This window comes from Pezoporus occidentalis, unplaced genomic scaffold (genome assembly GCF_034315485.1).
Source record: "Pezoporus occidentalis ecotype Australia unplaced genomic scaffold, CSIRO_AGI_Poc_V1 ctg81, whole genome shotgun sequence".
Lineage (NCBI taxonomy): Eukaryota > Metazoa > Chordata > Aves > Psittaciformes > Psittacidae > Pezoporus > Pezoporus occidentalis.
Genome location: NW_026916170.1, coordinates 2,363,117 through 2,383,347, shown reverse-complemented (window position 1 = coordinate 2,383,347; position 20,231 = coordinate 2,363,117). Strand labels below are relative to the sequence as shown.

At 40.2% G+C, this 20,231-nt stretch overlaps 1 protein-coding gene across 3 annotated transcripts in view; it reads left to right on the top strand.

Moving 5' to 3' along the window:
• The window catches only part of ANOS1 (anosmin 1), a 143,172-nt gene that overhangs the window by 84,841 nt on the left and 38,100 nt on the right, over positions 1-20,231 (top strand). For all 3 annotated transcript variants that reach the window (XM_062603838.1, XM_062603837.1, XM_062603836.1), the window contains 2 exons: positions 3,985-4,169; positions 12,536-12,665. In XM_062603838.1, coding sequence (XP_062459822.1) covers positions 3,985-4,169; positions 12,536-12,665 — 315 coding nt within the window. The remainder of the gene's footprint in view (positions 1-3,984; positions 4,170-12,535; positions 12,666-20,231) is intronic.

The following is a 20,231-nucleotide window of genomic DNA, read 5'->3' as shown; positions in this document are numbered from 1 at the left end:
GAGGAGGGGAGCCAGGAGGAAGCAGAGACAGGACACCTGACCCAAACTGACCAAAGAGGTATTCCATACCACAGCACGTCATGCCCAGGATGTAACTGGGAGTGACCCGAAGGGCCGGGAGACTGCAGGGTTGGAGGAGGTATCGGTCAGAGCTTGGTCGGGCCGGGGGGGCGAGTTATCGGTCGGCTGGTGGTGAGATGATGTATTCTCTTCCCTTGTTATTTCCTTTATCATTATTATCATTGGTGGTAGCAGTAGTGATCTGTGTTATACCTTAGTTACTAAACTGTTCTTATCTCAACCCGTGGGAGTTGCATTCTTTTCGATTCTCCTCTCCATCCCTCCGAGAGCAGGGGGAGGGCAAGAAAAGGGGGGGAAGTGAGCGAACGAATTATCTGACTGGGTTTAAACCACGACAGTTCTTTTTGGCGCCCAACGTGGGGCACGAAGGGTTGAGATAACGACAGATCTGACTGGATTAATAGTCACTCGTCACAATGCTGATTTATTGGGTCTCAGAGTTGTTTTGCTTGATCTCACAGCTTCAGAATGTTGTAACTTACTTAGAGCCGGTATTTGCTGTGATAGTGTTTATCAAGTATGGGGCCTGGGCTAAGGTTCTTGTCTCACTGTGCTTTATGGCAATGGCTTGTAATACGGGCGGGCCCCAGCAGCAGGGGGGGACGGACGTGGCCGTGGACTTGTACCTGGCCGTCCGGCTGCTCTTCACCGTCCTGGCCCTCACCCTACTCTCCATCTTCGTGAGGCTGCGGGGAGCTGAGGGGGAGCGGCCCCGGGAGCCGGCGGCAGCCGAAGCGGCCCGGGAGAGAGGCCCCGGGGACCAAGCGACGGCCGAGAGCATTCCCCGGAAGCCGCCTGCCGAGCCCCAGGAGGATGCAGGAGACCACGCAGCATTTCCCGGCAAGGCGGAGGAGGAAGAGCTGGACTCAGGAAAAGAGAAGCTGGCGGTGGGAGAGCCGGCAAGCACAGCGGCTACACCAGCCCCAGTGACAAGTACAGCAGCATCGTTTGAGAGTTCTGAAGGTTTTGAATGGCCTTTGGGTGTCCTTGGGACTTGCCTGCTGATGGTGATGGGGATCAGCATGTTGGCACACACACAGACTGTGTTCTACCCACCACCATTTTGTCTGATCTCAAAAGTTAAGCAGAGTCAGGTTTGGGTCTTGTCTGGGGTTAGACGAGGATATGGGGGGACCAAGAGGTTTTCCCCAAGGCTGGACAGCCAGGAGTGGCAGGGTGTGTGGGACAGTATGGGCAAGTATCTAGTCCACTGGGCCCCTCCAGTGCTTTGGAAGCATCGGAGATGGAAGGCAGCTGTATGGAGTCCCCAGCAACAAGCTGCAGAAACTGCTGAAGGGGACAGTGAATTATTTTGAGCCTGGTGGGCCCATGGCACTTCAGGCCAGCAGAGCAGAGATGCAACACAGAGATGGACTCATGATTGAGGGGTGGACTTAGCAATGGACACTATTGCCCAGGTTATTCACAAGTGTGAACACTGCACACAGTCTCTCCTGCTCTGGAAGACTGTTACAAGAGATGGAGCCTGACATCATGGACCAGATGGACTCAGCAGCTTTATAGGGACTGGTCCATGCACTAAGATAAGAGTATATTGAAAATGGGGGATCTGAGCATGACGTGAATGGTATGGAATAAGGGGTGGATAATGTCCTGGGTTCAGCAGTAGCAGTCATGTTTCTCCTTCTTGGTAGCTGGTGCAGTGCAGTGTTTTGACTTTCAGCTCGGGAACAGAGCTGATAACAAGTGATGTTTTGGTTTGGCCAAGGACTTTGTGAGCCTCATGCTCTGCCAGGGAGGAGGGGAGCCAGGAGGAAGCAGAGACAGGACACCTGACCCAAACTGACCAAAGAGGTATTCCATACCACAGCACGTCATGCCCAGGATGTAACTGGGAGTGACCCAGAAGGGCCGGGAGACTGCAGGGTTGGAGGAGGTATCGGTCAGAGCTTGGTCGGGCCGGGGGGGCGAGTTATCGGTCGGCTGGTGGTGAGATGATGTATTCTCTTCCCTTGTTATTTCCTTTATCATTATTATCATTGGTGGTAGCAGTAGTGATCTGTGATACCTTAGTTACTAAACTGTTCTTATCTCAACCCGTGGGAGTTGCATTCTTTTCGATTCTCCTCTCCATCCCTCCGAGAGCAGGGGGAGGGCAAGAAAAGGGGGGGAAGTGAGCGAACGAATTATCTGACTGGGTTTAAACCACGACACTGATATACTTGCAATCAAGTGAATCCAACTGCCTCTAATGCAAAGCAGATGGAAGTTTTCTTTACATGCAAATTGTAGGATTATTGTACATCACAATTAAAGAAGGATTTTCAAATGTGGAAATCTGAGCTGACATGTTGTACGATTTTCATTATATTAGACTAAGACTGCAGGCTGTTGGAGGATATCCAGGCTTTAAACTGCTGTGATAACTGGATTTAAGTACTCAGGTTGATTTTAGGTTTGTTCAAGGGCCACAGGATCAATTTTTATTTACTTGTAGCTAATTGTATAATCAGATTTAGGAGAACACCTCTTAAAATACAAAAGTGATTTGTTCACCTAAGGAAATTTTGGTACTCAGTCATCTGTGGCAGACTGAGTGGGAAACAGTTTATCAAACCAACACATACAGCTGTACTTCTGTGGACACCCAGTGAAATGTCAAAATAACTGAAGTGGGTCTGATAACTTGCTAAGAAGGTTTGTATGTCAGCATAGAAATCTTACTTGTGACATATTCTGAAGTGACAAAATGCTGTGCAGTGAAATATATGAGTTCCTAAATTCTTTCTAGAGAAATGTATCCAACACTTGATTTTGTTGATTTAATCAAAAGATGCCAAATTTGAAGAGTTTTTTTCCTTCAAGCTACTGCGGATGTTTTTAAAAATATGATGTTACCAGCATTATAAGCAATGGAACCATCCTTCAGTGTCCCTGTGTAAGGAGAACTTACTGTAAAATTTTAGAAACACATCTTTGTCTTCAAAAGGTAATAATTGGACATCATGCATAAGAGCTATCTATTCCAAGATGCCTCGGAATTACCTTTCCTGTATATTTAGGGAAGAGTGGACAGTGACACATCATACAATACAGCTGTATATGAGTCAGTAAGATCTTGCTACCATGAAGAAGGCAAACAGCTTTCTTAAGTATATCATAAGATGTGTGAAATGGTAAGAGTTTGGGCGCAGTCTGTGTCCAGTTTTAGGCCTGACTCTGAAGGGCTGTGTGCCAATGGGAGAGATTCCAAAGAGAGCTGCAAGAATGATCAGAGGTCTAGAAACACTGATTTAAAAGAAAATGGAGTGCACTGAGGTTAGTAGACTGAAAAAGAAAACTTTTAGGGGCATGATAACAGTCTTGTGGGTACATAAAAGGCTCCTCCATAGATGAAAGAAAGAACATGTTCTCCACAATCCATGAACATCATGGACAACTATCAAGTTTAAGTGCAGGAAACTAAACATGGTAGTGTGAAAGGTTTTTAATGGTAAGGATAGAAGTAGTGGAATAGATTACTATGTCATGCTGTGAAAATTCTGTCATTAAATGTGTTTAAGGACAAATTAGGTTAAAAACTGAACAAAAGGAATAGCTGATTCTGCTTGATAACAATGAGATCGTTCTCCAGATTACCAAAGCATATTTGGAAAGTATTTTCTGTGAGATCAATTTTAGCTTATGACTTTCAGATCCTTTAGTTTTTAAATGAAATAAATAATTTTGAAGACTTCTGTAAAAATAAGTCTTACTGTTAGCAGAGATAGGTCAGCTGGGAGCCTTTCTGAAACTCCCATGCTGCCTTCCCCCCTTTTTTCCTTCTGTCTAACCAACAGTCTTCTTTTTTCTTTAGTTATTTTTTGTACGGCTTAATCTATATCTGGTTTAATCACATCTTTAAATTGTTCACATATTTTTGTCTGCTTGTTCCTATTACAGGTGTTCCACTGAAACCTCGGAAAGAATTAAAATTCATAGAACTTCAGTCTGGAGACCTAGAGGTGAAGTGGTCTTCAAAATTCAATATTTCCATTGAGCCTGTGATCTATGTTGTTCAGAGGAGGTGGAATCAAGGAATCCATCCAAGTGAGGATGATGCTACCAACTGGCAAACTGTGGCACAGGTCAGTTGTTTATAAAGTGGTGTGGGTCGCTATCTTCCAGATCATGATCTAAAGGTCTTCTTCAGATTAGAGAAGAGTTAGATTACTTACAGGTAGGAAGGCTTATGCAGAAGGATCCCCTTATAGAGTCTCTCTTCAGGTCACAACAGTGCTGCACACATAATCTAGACCTCCAGGGTCTTACTAAACTGCTGAATGAACCAGACTGGACTGGTTCATTTGTTTCTAGACTGACTCAATACTTCTGTTTTTTCGCTTCCAGTTTTTCAGTTATAGAAACCTCAAATGCTTTTGGTATTAAAAATGACTTTATAAAAAATATGTGAATATATCGGTAGAGAAATAATTAATGGTTTCCTTGTCCCCAAAAGAAAAAAAAATGTTCAGAGGTTTAGGTTTTCAAAATTAGTTTATTTTGTAGGTTTGCTCACTATAGATAAAAATGTATAGAACTGTCTGGAGGCTTGATTTGCATAATGCCAGTGAGTAACACTTTCTTGTAATCACGTCCTTATGATCTATTCAGATGAGAATTCCAAAGCCTCTGAAAGTCATTAATCTCTTGAAAAATGTAGAATTCAATACCAAAATCTGTTGAAGGAAGCATATAAGAGAAATAGTCCTTCTGAGGTTTGTGACTCAGTACATAGTGTTGAAAGCATGGCTTGTGTCTTATAAAAAATATAAGAAATATAATTGGTGAAAAGACTATTTTTTAAAAAATCAACCAGAAAACAATAATAAAATCTTTATTCTCTGTGAAGTTGTTTTTTTTTCAGATGTGACCCTCCAAGTTTGGAAAAGCCTATGATGTCATGGTCTTATCACTCAGTGCAATCCAGTCTGAAAATATAAGATTCATGAGCAAATGTTTCTTGATGAGAAGCAGCCAACAGAGCATAAATTTTCACTTAGTTCCTCCCCATTTTCAATCTGTTATTTAACATGCTGACAGTCCACCTGGATGGCAGGCTTCCAATCATTTATATTAACTGCTTCACCCTCATTCCTGCTGACAAGAAAAGTAAAATGCTGGTTTTGAAAAGACCTGGAAAACACCCTTATAGCTGGGAAAAAAAGGGAAAGAAACAATAAATGGATCTACCTACAAAACAGAGTTTAAATTCTCTGACAATCTGTGTTCATTCCCAGTTCAGATTGTGTAGGAAAAAGCTATCATAAAATAATGTCAAACTTGCAAAACTGAGCACTCAGAAGTGAAGTTCTTAGCTTAAGTGTGGTGCTACAAGGGGCTGTAGCATCTTGCTTAGAAAAAGTCACCTGCAGCAGAGCCTGTTATGAAACCCTGCTTGTGCAAGCCTAAGGGAATGTGCACATCTCCAAACCTGATAAAGTCTCCAACTTATTTATTATCTCTCAGCTGAGGTGCAGGTCTCAAATCTGCGTTGTCCATACTCAGCAAATAACCTCCTGTCTTTGCTATCAGGAAAATACCATGTAGCAAAAATGAGCCAGATCTGAATTAATCTTCACTCTTATCATGCCATGTGTATGTGCTAGACTGTTGAAGCCCAACTCTTTTGGCTGTTGGATCCAGACTGCAAAGGTCTGGAGGAAGAGCACTGCTGTAAAACAGGCTTCATGTACATTTCTGGAAGCGTGCACTATATGTGCTCCACTGCTCCAGTACAGACCTCTGTCTTGCACTGGATGTACAGAAGAGAACGTTTCAGAAACATTTTCCTGTGTAAGAGTGACAGTAACCCTGGCAGCTGCCTTTGCTGCAGGTCTGTTGTGTGGTGGCAGAAGTGGCTGACTTAATCACTCTGGCAGGAGAAGCTTCCTCTAGCTGACATCTTTCTGGCAACTTTGCTGTCCCTTCTGCATCACAAGAGATGAGGTTTTGATTGCGTGATGGACCCCAGTGGGGATGTCAGTTCAGAGCAAGTCTTCAGGATGCCTGACTGGCTTTGCAAACTTTGTACACCTTGGGGCTGGGCACCCTTGAGGCGTGCTAGTAATCAGAATTTCTGTCTCTTTAGAGTAATGTACCCCCATGGTGTTTGTAGTTTTAGACATCCCACCAGGCAGTCACATTCGTGTGCAAAGAATGCAACAGAATTTATTTTGCAATATCAAGCAAGAAAGATGGATATCCAATTTGACTGATTTGATTGTGTGCACAGCCTCTGGGCTTTTCTTGTCCAGAGAGAATTTTTCCTTGTATGATTCCTAAACATTGGGGTGTGAGACCTTAATTATAGGCAAAGGCTGTGAAGAGCTCAGCCATTTGGTATTGAAAAAATAATTTTGAACAAGTTTGTTTCCTTTGTATTTTATAATATCATCAGATTGTAAAGAGGAAGGCTCAATCTATTAATAGATTATTTAAGTCTCCAAATCTATGCAGCAAGCAAACACATTCAAAACAATTTCAGTTGTTTTTCCCTTCAGGAAGAAGGGATTTTGTTAACTTTAGATTTTTTACTACACATTTTTGTGAAAACTTGACATAATTAATTATTTGACTAATTTCCGTTGGTTAGCATAAAAACTGTGGAAATTAAGACACTACTTAGCTGTGATGTATAGTGTCCTAATTGGTTATGCAAGCTTCCTACACTGCTGTTTTTCAAGGTTTAACCGTCTGAGCAGGATCTACTGCTGTGTCCCATGAGAATATCTGCTGAAAGAGCTGGCAGAAGAGTTTGCTATTATTTATTTATTTATTTGCATTATTTATCAGCAGTCCTGGTCTAGTGGGCAGGTACCCAAGCACTGAAGGTTGCCCAGTGTGATGCCTCTCTATAAAAAGGGCAAGCAGGAAGAACCTGGAAACTGCAGACCTGTTAGCCTGACCTCAGTGCCAGGGAAGGTCATGGAGCAGTTGATCCTAAGTGCTGCACGTGCTGCTCATAAAGCAGCTTCTGTGATAAGGTGTCCCACCTGGTTGATGAGGGAAAGGCTGTAGACATTGTCGGTTTGGACTTTAGTAAAGCATTTGACACTGTCTCCCGCAGCATTCTCTTGGAGAAATTGACTGCTCATGGCCTGGATAGGTGTGTTCTTCACTGGGCTGGGAACTGGCTGGATGGCAGAGCCCAAAGAGTGGTGGTAAATGGCAACATATCTGCTTGGCAATTGCTCCCATGCAAAGCTATGGTCTTGGGGACGAGTGGCTGGAAAGGTGTTTATTGGAAAAGGACCTGGGGGTGCTGATTGCTGGCAGCCTGAACATGAGTCAGCTTCTGCCCAGGTAGCCAAAAAGACCAACAGCGTCCCGGGCTGTATCATCAGTAATGTGGCCAGCAGGGCCAGGACAGTGATCATCCCCTGTACTCGGCTCTGGTTAGGATGCATCTTAAATACTGTGTTCAGTTCTGGGCTCCTCCCTACAAGAGAGACATTGAGGACTCTCTTGTAGTGAGGGCAATGAAGCTGGTGAAGGGTCTGGAGAGTAAGTCTTGCGAGGAAGGGCTGAGGAAACTGAGGGTGTTTAGTCTGCAGCTGAGGAGGCTCAGGGAGGACCTTTTCACTCTCTACAACTACCTGAAGGGAGGTTGTAGTGAAGTGGGGTTCAGTCTCTTCTCCCAAGTAACAAGCAATAGGACAAGACAAAATGGCCTCAATCTGCACCAAAGGAGGTTTAGATTGGATATTAGGAAAAATTTCTTCACTGGAAGGGTGGTCAGGCATTGGAACAGCCTGCCCAGGAAAGTGGTGGAGTCACTATCCCTGGTAGTATTAAGAAATGGTGTAGATGAGGCCCTTAGTGACCTGGTTTAATGGTGGTCTTGGCAGTCCTGGGGTAATGGTTGGACTTCATGGTCTTAAAGGTCTTTTCCAACCTAGCTGATTCTGTAATTCTACTGTATATCTTATTAACAAACTTACAGTTCTGTTTGGTGCTAATGCTTTCCTAAAATAATAGTATTGCTGTTTACATTTGAAATGTAGATATATAATTGTATTAAGTTAATTAATGAAGTTAATTCAAATATGCCAGGTCAGTTATTTTCAGACAGAATATGTGTGTTGTGTGAATGGATGTCAAGAATGTGTGTGCATATATATGTATGTATACATAGGGGCAGACAATAATGAGTTTTACCCATTAATTTATTCCTTTATTAAAAAATAAAGAAACAAAACAAAACAATGCCTGTATTTACTGCTAGCTTGATTGTGACAGACTTTAATGCTTCTCTTTGGAATTGTCTAAGCTTTGTGGATAACTAATTTTTTTAAAAAAACTTAAAGTTTCTGAGACACCTAAAATTCTGGTTCTGAGCATCACAAAAAGTTTCTCAGTCCTCGGCAGTGAGAAATCTCTGCTGGAGTTAACCACCAGTCCTGTACACTAAAGGTTTCTTTCTCCATCTTCCAGGAGGGGCTTGCTTTGGTAAGCCTTCTTAGAGCATGCCCACCTTGTGTGGGATTGCACTCACATGAGATGGGAGGTCTGCTGTCCTTTGGTAGAGTAGTAGATGCAGCACTGTCAGTTTTCTTCTGTATCAGAGGAAACAAACTCAGCTGTTCTGGTACCCTGGATGGTACCCCTTTGATCTCTGAGCTTCAAATTCTTTTATCGCTGTGTGTTGTTTCAAATGCAAGTGTAGAGCTAGTAACTTAGCAGGGTAAGGCTGTCCTCTCCTATTTTCATGAAACTGTATTTCAGAAAGGAGTCAGGATTATCAGTGTGAAGGTAAGGGAATGAACACAGTGAAAAAGTCCATTTAATACTGTAATCCTTGGATAGGGGAGAGTTCTCTGCACCACTCTTTGCTAGAGACCTTGCACCAAATTTTACGTATATATATATATATATATATATATATGAATGACAGAAAAAAAAAAATCCTTGGATTGGTGACACAAGATTCCCATCTGTCTGGCCTAACTCCTATGCTGCTGGATCATATGCTGGATAGTATATTCTCTTTCTTCTTCCACCCCATCCCTTTTCCTGAGGAGAAATTTTAACTTTCAGCCTTCCTTCCTCTCAGGAACAGTTTTGCCCATGAATGTAGAACATGGTCTAATTCAAAAAAGCATGCAACATGCTACAGAATATTTTCTCCCATCCTTTCAGACAAAGGAAGGGATTGAACATAGGTTATCCACATTCTGGGTGAGCACATTAATTATTCGGTTGTATGAGCAGCAGGTGGAGATTTTTGTAGGCATTTTGAAGAGAGTAGCAGATAATCCCCTTTTGAAAGACTGAGTGAGGGTTCTACTTACAGAGGACCTCAGGCTTGAGCAGGTAGGGGCTGCTGTTGAAGATGGGTAGAATTGTCAGTGCTTCCAAAATGGGGCAGCTCTGGGCAAATATTAGCCAAATTCTCACTGGAAAGCACAACCACTTTCTTCCTTCTGGCCACTGGAGGTGGCCTGTTGTCCTTGGATCTAAAATGCACTCCTGGGAAGAAGAGTGAAGCTGTTCCCCGTATTCTCCAGGTTATGTCATTGCAATTATTGCTCTTATATAAGAGCAGCATGTATAATTGCATGCTGCTGTAATTATATACGTAAGAGCATGTATATAATTGCATCCTGATGTAATTAATGGGAACTTTCCCTTGTCTTCATTGAAGTTTGGATGGTGCTAAAGGTGGACATGTTGGCCAGTGATTTTTATCTGAGGACTCATTTGTTATTTTATTCCAAATGAAACACCTATTAAGATTGTAGCTTAGATTCAAAGCATTCTTTTTCTAATTAAATAGGTAATGCATAGCCAAAATAAATACTAATTATGATCCTGTAATGATAATTTTGGGGTTTATTTGTTTTTCTTAAATATATATATATATATATATATACTAGCAGTCTAAGAAATCAGTAAAATTATTTCTCTCATGTTTAGGCAGAATTCTAGGTGTGTGGTGAAATTCAAACATTATTTGTTTAACACCACTTCACAAACCATTTAGTATGGCCTTACATTTATATGAGACAAATAATGAAAGGACTCTGAATATTATGATCTCAGCTCAAAACATGCTTAAATAGTGAGAACTAATCTAAAGCAATTAAACTAAAAAGTTCCATTTACAATTAAGGTAATATAAGCTATCTCAGTAGTATTTAGCTCTATCTTGAAATTTATCAGATTTATGTAAAAGTTGCTTAGAGGTGCCAAAGTAGTGCATAATGCAGGAATTACAGATACACCTCTTGCATGCCATTGAGTTTAACAGGAGCTTTGCCAACAAAATGAATGATGAAAGTAATAGCCCCAAGGCATGTTCGTAAATTAAAATAATTTTGGTTATATGTATTGACAGATTATTTGATTTTACAGTATTTCATGGTTGCCATGGAAAACTGACACAATTGAAATCCTTTCTTTTAATTAGTTCTAGCAGAATAGCTGAGCTGATGCAAATGACAAGATTCCTTAGCTGAGGAATTTGGGGTCAAGTCTATTCAGATTATACTTGCCTTGTAACTAAATTTAGCAAATACGTATTTAAAAACCCAGCTAGTTAATTAGAATTAGGTACTGGTCCTGATACTGATTTCAATTGCAATAGTCTGAATATATCCCTGATTTTTTTCTGTTGATATAGTGATAGTTCATATTACTCTAGTTCACTGTTGTGTCTTATCTATAAATTTTTGAAAATGTGTGCCTCAGTATGCTGGAAAAAACCTAGCACATTTGAGTGCTCCATAAAATGAAAATAGTAGAAAAAGTTGGTTCAGGTAGGCTTTTCCTTCCCTAGGGGAACCCCTTGACTGGAGGAGATAATTCACTCTACAGGTAACATAAAAGCTGAAAAAAAGAAAAAAAGAGGCAGAGGATGAAAACGTCTGGACTGTTACCCATGCTGACACTAAAAAGACAAATTCAGCAGTCTGAATGGAGAAGGACTGAGTAGCAGCAGTATGTAAGGGGTTCAAAGTCTGCAGCACTTACCAGTCTGAGAGCAATTAATAGTGCAGTTTAGAAAGGCTCTCTTTCCTTTGCATGCCCATGCAAATGAGCTATCTGTTTCCCTAAATTTTGATTGTCACCAAATGAAGAAACTAAGCGTAGGATCACACCTACAAATTTTAATTTTTTAGGTCTCTAAAAATACCATTACTGGAGAGCTGAAGCAACTTCCTCAATTTCTGGCTATCTGAGTTAGGTGAGCAGCTGCTACTTTCTTATACAGATTGGAAAGGGAGCAAAAAGAAGAAATCATGCCATGCCTTTTCTGGGAGCTACTTGGCATCATTGCAAGTAACATTAAATCCTATATGGAGAAGGTGGGATTTTGAAGTTATAGACAACAGGGCTTGTAAAAATAAATTGGTGTCACTTCATTTTTAATGAGGTCACATATTTGGTCAGTAATGATCACCAGGAACCATTGTATAGTATATTTAGACATGTACAGGACATTTGGTTCAGGTTCATGTGTTATTTTGATTAAGGAATTAAATTAAAATGCAGTAAACATGACATCCTAAAGTAAATTGAACACTGGACAGAGAGGTAATTGCAAAAGTAAAATCCACAACAAGTGGATGAGTTCTACAGGAATGCTATGTCTTCTGCACTTGGCAATAATTCAGTGGTTACCAGGAGGCTATATTCAGTTCTGGTGTTTGTACTTTTGGATAAATAAGAAACGGTGCAGAAGACAGCTTTTTAAAAGTTGAAAAGGAAAAAAAAAAAGATAGAGGAAAGCAGGGCTCAGAAAAAGGGCACATAAAGCACCTCCTGCTGAAAGGGTTCTGAAAGCGTCTGTGCTTATGCCATATTTCAGCAGTTAAGGCACTCTCCACAGAAGTTGGAAATTGAACTCATGACACTAGCAGTCTCAGTGGGTGCTATTGGAGAAAAAGGTCATCTCCTATGACCTGAGAAAAGTCTGCAGGGAAGAGTTAAGTCTGTGAGTGTCTTTTTGAAATAAGTGCCAAAGATCTGAAGAAGGCTTCCATTCATTACCTGAGGGTTTTGTGTTTCCTATGAACCAGAAAAGGTGGCTGCTCATGGATTTCATGATACTGTGTTGGACCCCCAGTTCTCTGAGAATTGGAGAAATCAGTTCTGTGACCTGGAGCAAGAGTTCCATGAAATGTCAACACCTGAAGAGCTAGGCCCTATACACTGGTGAAGGTTGTGATAACTGGAAAACCAATTTTGTGAATTTAACGCTTCACCAGTTTTCTAAAGGTTACTTTTTCCAGAAGAGACCTCCAATGCACTGTAAAATGGGGTGGTTATATGATTTTTTCCACTGCTGTAAATGCTTTGCAGTGCAGAATGATGCTTGGAGTCAGGTGAGGTGGTTGCATATAGCCTGCTGACGCCGGTGCATCTTCAGTCTGACTAAGGTATTTCATGGGAGAGGACAGCACAACCAGCCATGTTAGAACAATGATGTAAGCTTGATTTTCCCCACCAGACTACAGACGAGCGCATTCGGCTGCCGGACACCCGAGCGAGCAGGTGGTACCAGTTTCGTGTGGCAGCTGTGAATGTGCATGGGACGAGAGGCTTCACGGCACCCAGCAAGCACTTCCGATCCTCAAAAGGTTAGTTTTGTCCACTGTGTCTGGTGCTTGCCTTCTGCTCATTCACGTGGAGTGCAACCTGACCTGCCTACTTTTGTGGCAGAGGTTTTAACAGGTGGGTTTTCAGGTAGTTTTGCCACCAGCTTTAGAAATGGTTTGAGATTTTTCTGAAGTCAGCAAAGGAATTAAAGCTTAAAGGTGTCATTATTCTTTCGTCAGTAAGGGGTCTCAATGAATAAACCTTCTTTTAAACATTTTCTGCATGGTTGGTCTCAAAAAACATGACCCTGACCATGAAACATGAAGGAACTGGGGTTTCAGTGTGTTATTCTGAGAGGTTTCTCTTATTTTTCCTTTTACTTATGAGAAGTATGTTGCTGCCATATGTTTAACAGAGTACTGAAATTTTTTGTTGCCTGTATCTAAATAATTGTAGCAGCATTGTTTTGATGGAACTGTCGGCTCTCTTAATATAACATTCTCCTTGCTAGCGCTAACTGTAAGGGCTTAAGAATAAAGAGTATAAATGCTAAGTAGCATGTTTCTGTTCATTAGAAAGGCATGCTGGACAATCCACAAAGTATTATAGGATTTTTTGTTGCCATTTCTGGTTTTGCAAAGGTTTGGGTAATAAGATAACTTTAAAAATTATTTGTGTACCAGTAAATGGTAATTGGGGGATGGGGAAGATAGAAACAGATCTCTCATTATGTTAAGCTGCTAGCTTTATTCCTTGTGTGCCTGTGACCTGCAGAAACCAACATTTTCCTGGATGACTCTCAGGCTTAGTATTGGAGTTAGCAGAGGCCAGAAACTTTTCCCAGTGAACAGATGGTATGGCTGTGGTCACCCTCTCTTAAAGGCAGTTAATAATGTGGGCATTGCCAGACCATGCTAGTTGACTTCAGTGCCGAAGAATGAGATTTAGCCTTCTTTACTCAACTCATAGAAGTTTCTAATGGAAAGACTTGTCTTTGTTTTAGTAGTGACAGAATCTTTATACTTGTATAACGCTTACTTTGAGGAATGCATTTCCTCCTTGTTCTGCAGACAGGATTATCTTGCAATACAGGCAGTGGTCATCTATGGGTTCCCATGCTAGCTTTTCGTTTGCTGTTAGGACATAGTCCTAGAAAAAAATCTGACTGTAGATGCAGTTATAGAGGCATGCAAATGCTTTTGCTGGTATGGATTGTTTAATTACTTATGGAATAATTATACATTAGACTTAATGATTTTTTTGGTGCTATAATCACATTTGTAGTAGGAAGTTTGGCTGGCATAGACATCCCATTGCTGCTTTGACCATGACTGCTTTTGAAGTATAACAGAAGTATTATTTTATGAATTTATTATACTTAAGTAGCATACCATTTCAGTGAAATAAAAAATACAACTCCTTCAAGCTGTGTTGATCTTATTGCAAGCAGCAGCTTTTATTTGTGCTTTTCTTCATAAGCAGCACTTCAGCAGATACAGCACTTTGTTACTGAATCTAGCATCAACTTTCTTTTAGACTGAGGTAATTGTGAGTTGTTTTATTGAGTTTGTAAAGATTTTCCAGATACTCTGCTTGGAACCACTGTAATTGCAATTACATAAAGGTATATATCATGATAACTCTGAGGTTTTGGCTTGAGCATGACATTTTCAGGCAGGATTTGTATTACTTCCCCAAAAATTCATCCCCTATTGACTGTGCTTGCCACAGGAGTATATTGTTCAAAATACCTACACTGGTAATGAATGTCCATGGTAAGTCATAGGGAAACTCTCTTTAGCTCAGTATCTGACCCCAGCCAAAAGTAGGTTTCTGGAGAGCAGTTGTAAGAGCAGGATAAGCGCATAGGGATATGTCTTCAGAATAGTCTCCCAGCTGGCAGTGATTTGTGTTTCAGGAGCTTGTGGCTTTGAAATGACCATGTGTTAGATACCAGAGTCCTCTTTTACTGTGGGCTCTGAAGCTACCCCTGAACCACTTGCTTTTTTTGAGTACTGCTCATAGCTTTCTTGTGGAGAGCACTTCTAGGCATTCATGCAAAGGACAGTAAGAGCCAGTACTACCTCTGCATGCTCTTTACCTGATAAACCAAAATAATGTGATCTTGATAATTGCAGAGAGTGTGTAGCCAGCATTGTTCAAAAGGCTTCCGAAACTCAAAATAACAATTTTCAAATCTAAACTGCAGCTCTTGGCAGAGAATTGTGAATTGCCAGAAAAACAGCAAGGAGTTCAGCTAGCTGTCAACTTTGCAGCCAAAATCATCCTACTATGGCAGCTCATTTGACTGTTTTAGAGTCTTTGGTATTGTCAGTACTTATTATAAAGATAATATGTTCACCAGATAAATGTGTAGATGCGCTAGGTGACTCACATGAAAATGCTGCTAGGTGGTGACTGTTGGGAATAATACTTTGATGCTTCAATTGGTATTTCTTAGCCTTCGTGTCCCAAAGCAGGTGCTCATAGTTATAACAGCTATAGTGTCAAATAGACATTTAATTACTACTTTGGAGCTCAGTGGGAAGTGGCAGCCCCCACCTGGCAGAGAGGCAAGAAACTGCTGCTTAGATGTGAGTAGTTTTTTTGAATGCCAGCATCTACAGGCCCCTGCTGACCTCCTACAGGCACATTTAACCTCCAGTTTGGAAAGGGAAAGTGGACTTTGGCAGGTTACCTTTGGAAGGTTGCTGACTGCGCTACATTTGTATGAAGTGTGGACAGAAATTCACATCAGTTCTTGTACTGTTTCACTTCACCCTGTTGTGCCAAGACCAAGAGAAGATTATTATCTGTGTCAGACTTAACAGAAGTTTTCTTTAAAAAGAAATCCTTTGATCAGGAAACATGACAGCATTTCCTAAGAAGGTTTCTCATTCAAGATGCTGAACTTTTACCAGTTGCTCATAAGTTATAATGAATAGCAAATTATCTGGGTTTATTTTTTTCTTCAAAGTAGGACAAACATGATATATAATCTGAATCTAGGGAGGAGTATGGCACCACAATGTCTCTGTCCCTAAATATTTTAAGCAGTTAAAAGGAATATTCAAAACCACTGGTCCTGTAATTACTTGGAGAGAGACTTTTTGTCTGGTTACACAAAACTGGTTTATACTGTTTTATAGGTTTTGGGTTTTTTTTTTCAAATGCACAAAATACAATTCCTGAGTAGACGCAGCAAAGAAAGGTTTTGGTATATTCAAATTAATATGAAATCTACTGAGGTATGTAATTTCCATTAACTTTTCTATCACTAAATAAAGCTTCTTATTAACCAAATTCATTTAATTTCCCAGTCATGAAATAGGTAAAACCAGAAAAACAAGAGTATTTCATCAAGCATTTCAGCTTAGCGTTCTGCATCTAGTTGTGTTTTGAGGTTTTATCTACTGCAACTTTTTATGCTTTTATACTATAAACTTTGGAGGTGAAGGTTTATGAACTGTTCTGCACTGCCTCGTGTTCATGGCATTAATCTGTAAACGATAAGTGACGTATCTGAGATAATTAATGAAGTAGAGCTTAAGCAGAGTTTTTTTTAATGTTGTTTATTTCTTTTTAGTAAAGGAAATGAAGGATTTGTATGTCCTTGTCCGGCATGACCTTCACAGGAATGAAGTGATGCTTCATTTTGCCAAAATGCAATTTCAAAATTGCAAGAAACGCACATTAGACTAGGCCTATCTGTGGACCAGAGCTGCTAGAAGATGAAGTGAGTACTGCATCTAGGAGAGTGGATTCTTTCCTAGAAGTAGGACTCTGCACGTAGATTTTCAGATTGATACTGTCAGCTAAAATTGATCAAAACTTTCAGCTATTTTGACAGTGGTTTGCAGTTCTATTGTAAAGGTTTTTAAATGGTGTGTGCGTTCTTTTTCATCTTCAACTGAATGGCAATACTTTGCAATAACAGCAATAAATAAAGATAATGGAATGCCTGGGAGAACTTTTTTGGTTCCTGAAGTTACACATATATTTCTTTTAACATTTTATCTGGCACTGTGCAACTGTTTCATTTTCTCTGAAGCAGAAGAGAGCTGTCCCTACAATCCACATTTTCTCCTTGGATGAAAAGCTACCTCTGCTTTTCTCCCATTAAACAGGTACTGGATAGACTAACTAAACTGCTGAGAATCTGCTCAGCACTAGTAATACAAATTTTAATTTGTTGCAAGAATTTTTAGGCTACTTTTTTCTAGCTTCTTATGATTTATGATAAGAATGAACTCTTAGAGACTGCAGTTACCTAAAGTGATAAGTGTTAGGCATTTCCATATTATCTTGCTGGTCTGTAGTTAGGTACGGTACATTTCCTGAGACAGAATGAGGCTGTAAGATCAACAAAGTGAGCCCAAACTATCTGATCCTTCTAAGTCTCCTAAAGGTTTTTATCTTCAATGTGAAGGCAGTTGCTAGCATACACAGGATAAATTGTCAAGCAAAAGGAAGCAGACAACATTGTTTTCACAGCACATAAGTACCATGTTGAATGTGATTTCATGCATACATTACTGAGTGTTAGAAAAACTAGAACAGACACCCACTCCCGGCAGTAAAATTCTTTCTGTCGCTCCTTTGGGACCCATGATTTTTTTATGCTGTTGCACAGCTGGTTTATGTGTGCCATTTCCATTGGGCAAAGCCAGTCTTCCTGCTTATGTCTTGTAACTGTTTAATGGTTGGAAACCATTACTGTCTGTAGAGCAGCTTCAGCAGATTTTTAGAGTTGGAAGGTCTAATGTTTAAAAGATAGCAATGTTAAATCCATTTTAAGTCAGGAAAAAAGTTCTTTAAAAAAGTCTTTAACTCAGAGTCAAACTTGCTATCATTTTTACAGCTCAGAATGAGAATTCTGGTTCCAATGTCATTCTTTCCTTCTCTGAAAATATTCCAAATCATGTGCTGTTTTCACCCCAGGTGCCACATTTAAAGCCAAAGTGGATGCATTGCAGCGGTGTACAGTGATGTGATTCTTGTACACAGCTTGCCTCTATACTGTTTTGTTAAGTTTGTAAAATTTCTTCCAGATCCTACTGATTGAAAAAAAAAATGTAAAATATAAATTGTCTATCACTGTATTTACAAATACAAGTGTGGGAAGATGTGCATTTTGAAATTGTGATGATGTGAGCTTTTTCTTTTTTTTCTTTTATTTACAGCAAGAAATTCTCCCTTTTGAGGACTGGAGACAGAATTTTGCTTGTGATGGCTGAGTAGCCAGCAAGACAAGAATTTTAGCCCTTTGGGTATACTCAAGCCAGATACAATCCAGACAAATGCAGTACTTACTCCATGTGCTGGAACAGCAGCTTCAGCCTTGACCTAATGAAGCTATCATTTCTAGCAGTGAGAAGTGATTTACTTGTCAGGCTGCTGAGACCAGATTGATTTTTTTTTTCATATTTGGGGACAGCTGTCTATGCCAAATTCTGGTATATATAAAATGACTTATTTTATTTGAGTTGTAGTATAAACTGCAAAGGAAAAGCTGCAACTAGCAGCACTATTTCTGCAAACCAAAGAATTTAATTTAACACTCAGATAAATTTGTTTATATAAAATTTCAGAACTTCACGTTTGAAAAACTGGCAGTAGTTTCCATTCCAGTAATTTAATGTTTATGTATCTGAATTATACATGTGAGCAGTCAGTCAAAGGGATCACAGATATATGAAGACTAACAGTAGGATGGCTGTTAGCTTTATAGTTAGCAGAATGCCAGTTCAGCTTCATAGTCAGGTTAACAAACACCATATGTATATAAGCTTTATCATCCAGTACCAGTTACTAGACCTTGAAGTATTTCAGCATGAGTTGTGTACTGCTTTTAGGCTGCATAGACGTAAGCGTAGCAGAGCATCTTGTAGAAGCATGACTTTTCCATTCAGTAATGGAGAAGAAAACAACAAATCTGTTACCTGGTAAATGGCAAGCATACATTGTGGAGAAGCATGCTTTTATACTTAACAGTTTTTTTGGACTTGGATTTTTAGGGAGGGGTGTTTTTTGAGGGGGGCTTTGTAAAGGTCTGGGTTTGTTTTTTTTGGGGGGGGTGGGTTTTTTTTTGTATGTGGTCTTTTGTGGTGGTGTTTTTTGGGGGTTTTGTTTTGTTGGGTTTTTTGTTTTTTTTTTGAGGATGGGGTCTAGGTCATTTGGGTTTTTCTCCTGTTAATAACAGAGATCACAATATTTTGTCTTGTTGTTATTCCTTCTTACCTGTTTTGCTGGTGAAACTCAATTCATTTCAAATTAAAGATTAATATTCTTGGGGGTTTGGCTCAAAAAATTGATAGTTCTCTCAGTTGTAATAGTGATGAGGGTCACAGAAATATATACAAATAGGTGAATAAATTATATAGTGGTGTCCTGGGTTCAGCAGTAGCAGTCATTTTTCTCCTCCTTGGTAGCTGGTGTAGTGCAGTGTTTTGACTTTCAGCTCGGGAGCAGAACTGATAACAATGATGTTTTGGTTTGGCCAAGGACTTTGTGAGCCTCATGCTCTGCCAGGGAGGAGGGGAAGCTGGGAGGAAGCAGAGACAGGACACCTGACCCAAACTGACCAAAGAGGTCATGGCCAGGAGGTAACTGGGAGTGCCCCGGAAGGGCTGGGAATCTGCAGGGTTGGAGGAGGCATTGGTCGGTGCTTGGTTGGGTTGGGGGGGCGAGTTATCGGTCGGCTGGTGCTGAGGTGTTGTATTCTCTTCCCTTGTTATTTCCTTTATCATTGTTATTATTGGTGGTAGCAGCAGTGATTTGTGTTATACCTTAGTTACTAAACTGTTCTTATCTCAACCCATGGGAGTTGCATTCTTTTTGATTCTTCTCTCTGTCCCTCCAGGAGCAGGGGGAGGGAAAGAAGGGGGGCAGTGAGTGAACGAGTTACCTGACTGGGTTTAAGCCACGACAAGTGGTATTGAAATTACAGCTAAGGAATGGATCCTTAGCTGAATAAAATGCTCACTAAGTGGCTTTGTATTTCAGATAATACACTCCAAATCCAAGAAATAGTTAAGTGTTGTGTCGTGTCTTTCAGATGATTACATGCAAAACTGTAATAAATTAAGTTTTGTTCATCTTTGACATCTTACTTATTTCTAGATAATTTTTTTCTCCAGATTAGTCTACTAGCTTTAAGAAAGCTCTTTTAGAAAATGTGGCACTTTCAAATGTCTCACGTTTTCATTTCTGTCAGCTGCAGATCTCCTTCCTTTCTGTCTTCTACTCCTAGCACCACCATTCTTCCCCCTTTTCAAAGTCATTTTTGAGGATAACATTTGTGAGGCTTGCAAAAGAGAGACTTTGAAGAAAGAGGGCATTTAGGAAAATGTTTCTGCTATTGCTGTTTTATTTCACATCTATATTCCTTTTAAAAAGGTGTTCTTTCTTTTTTTAACTGCAATTACCCAATGCCTTTTTAATACAACGTTTGCATTCTCCTGTAGCAAAGGAGGAACACTACTGTGTTTTCTTTTAAACATGGATCAGTGCTTTGTCTGCTGACTGGACTGTTTCTAGCAAACACAGGTGAAGTGCTATTGATAAAGAAATGTTTGCTATAAGCTGAGCAATTATAAAGAGTACAG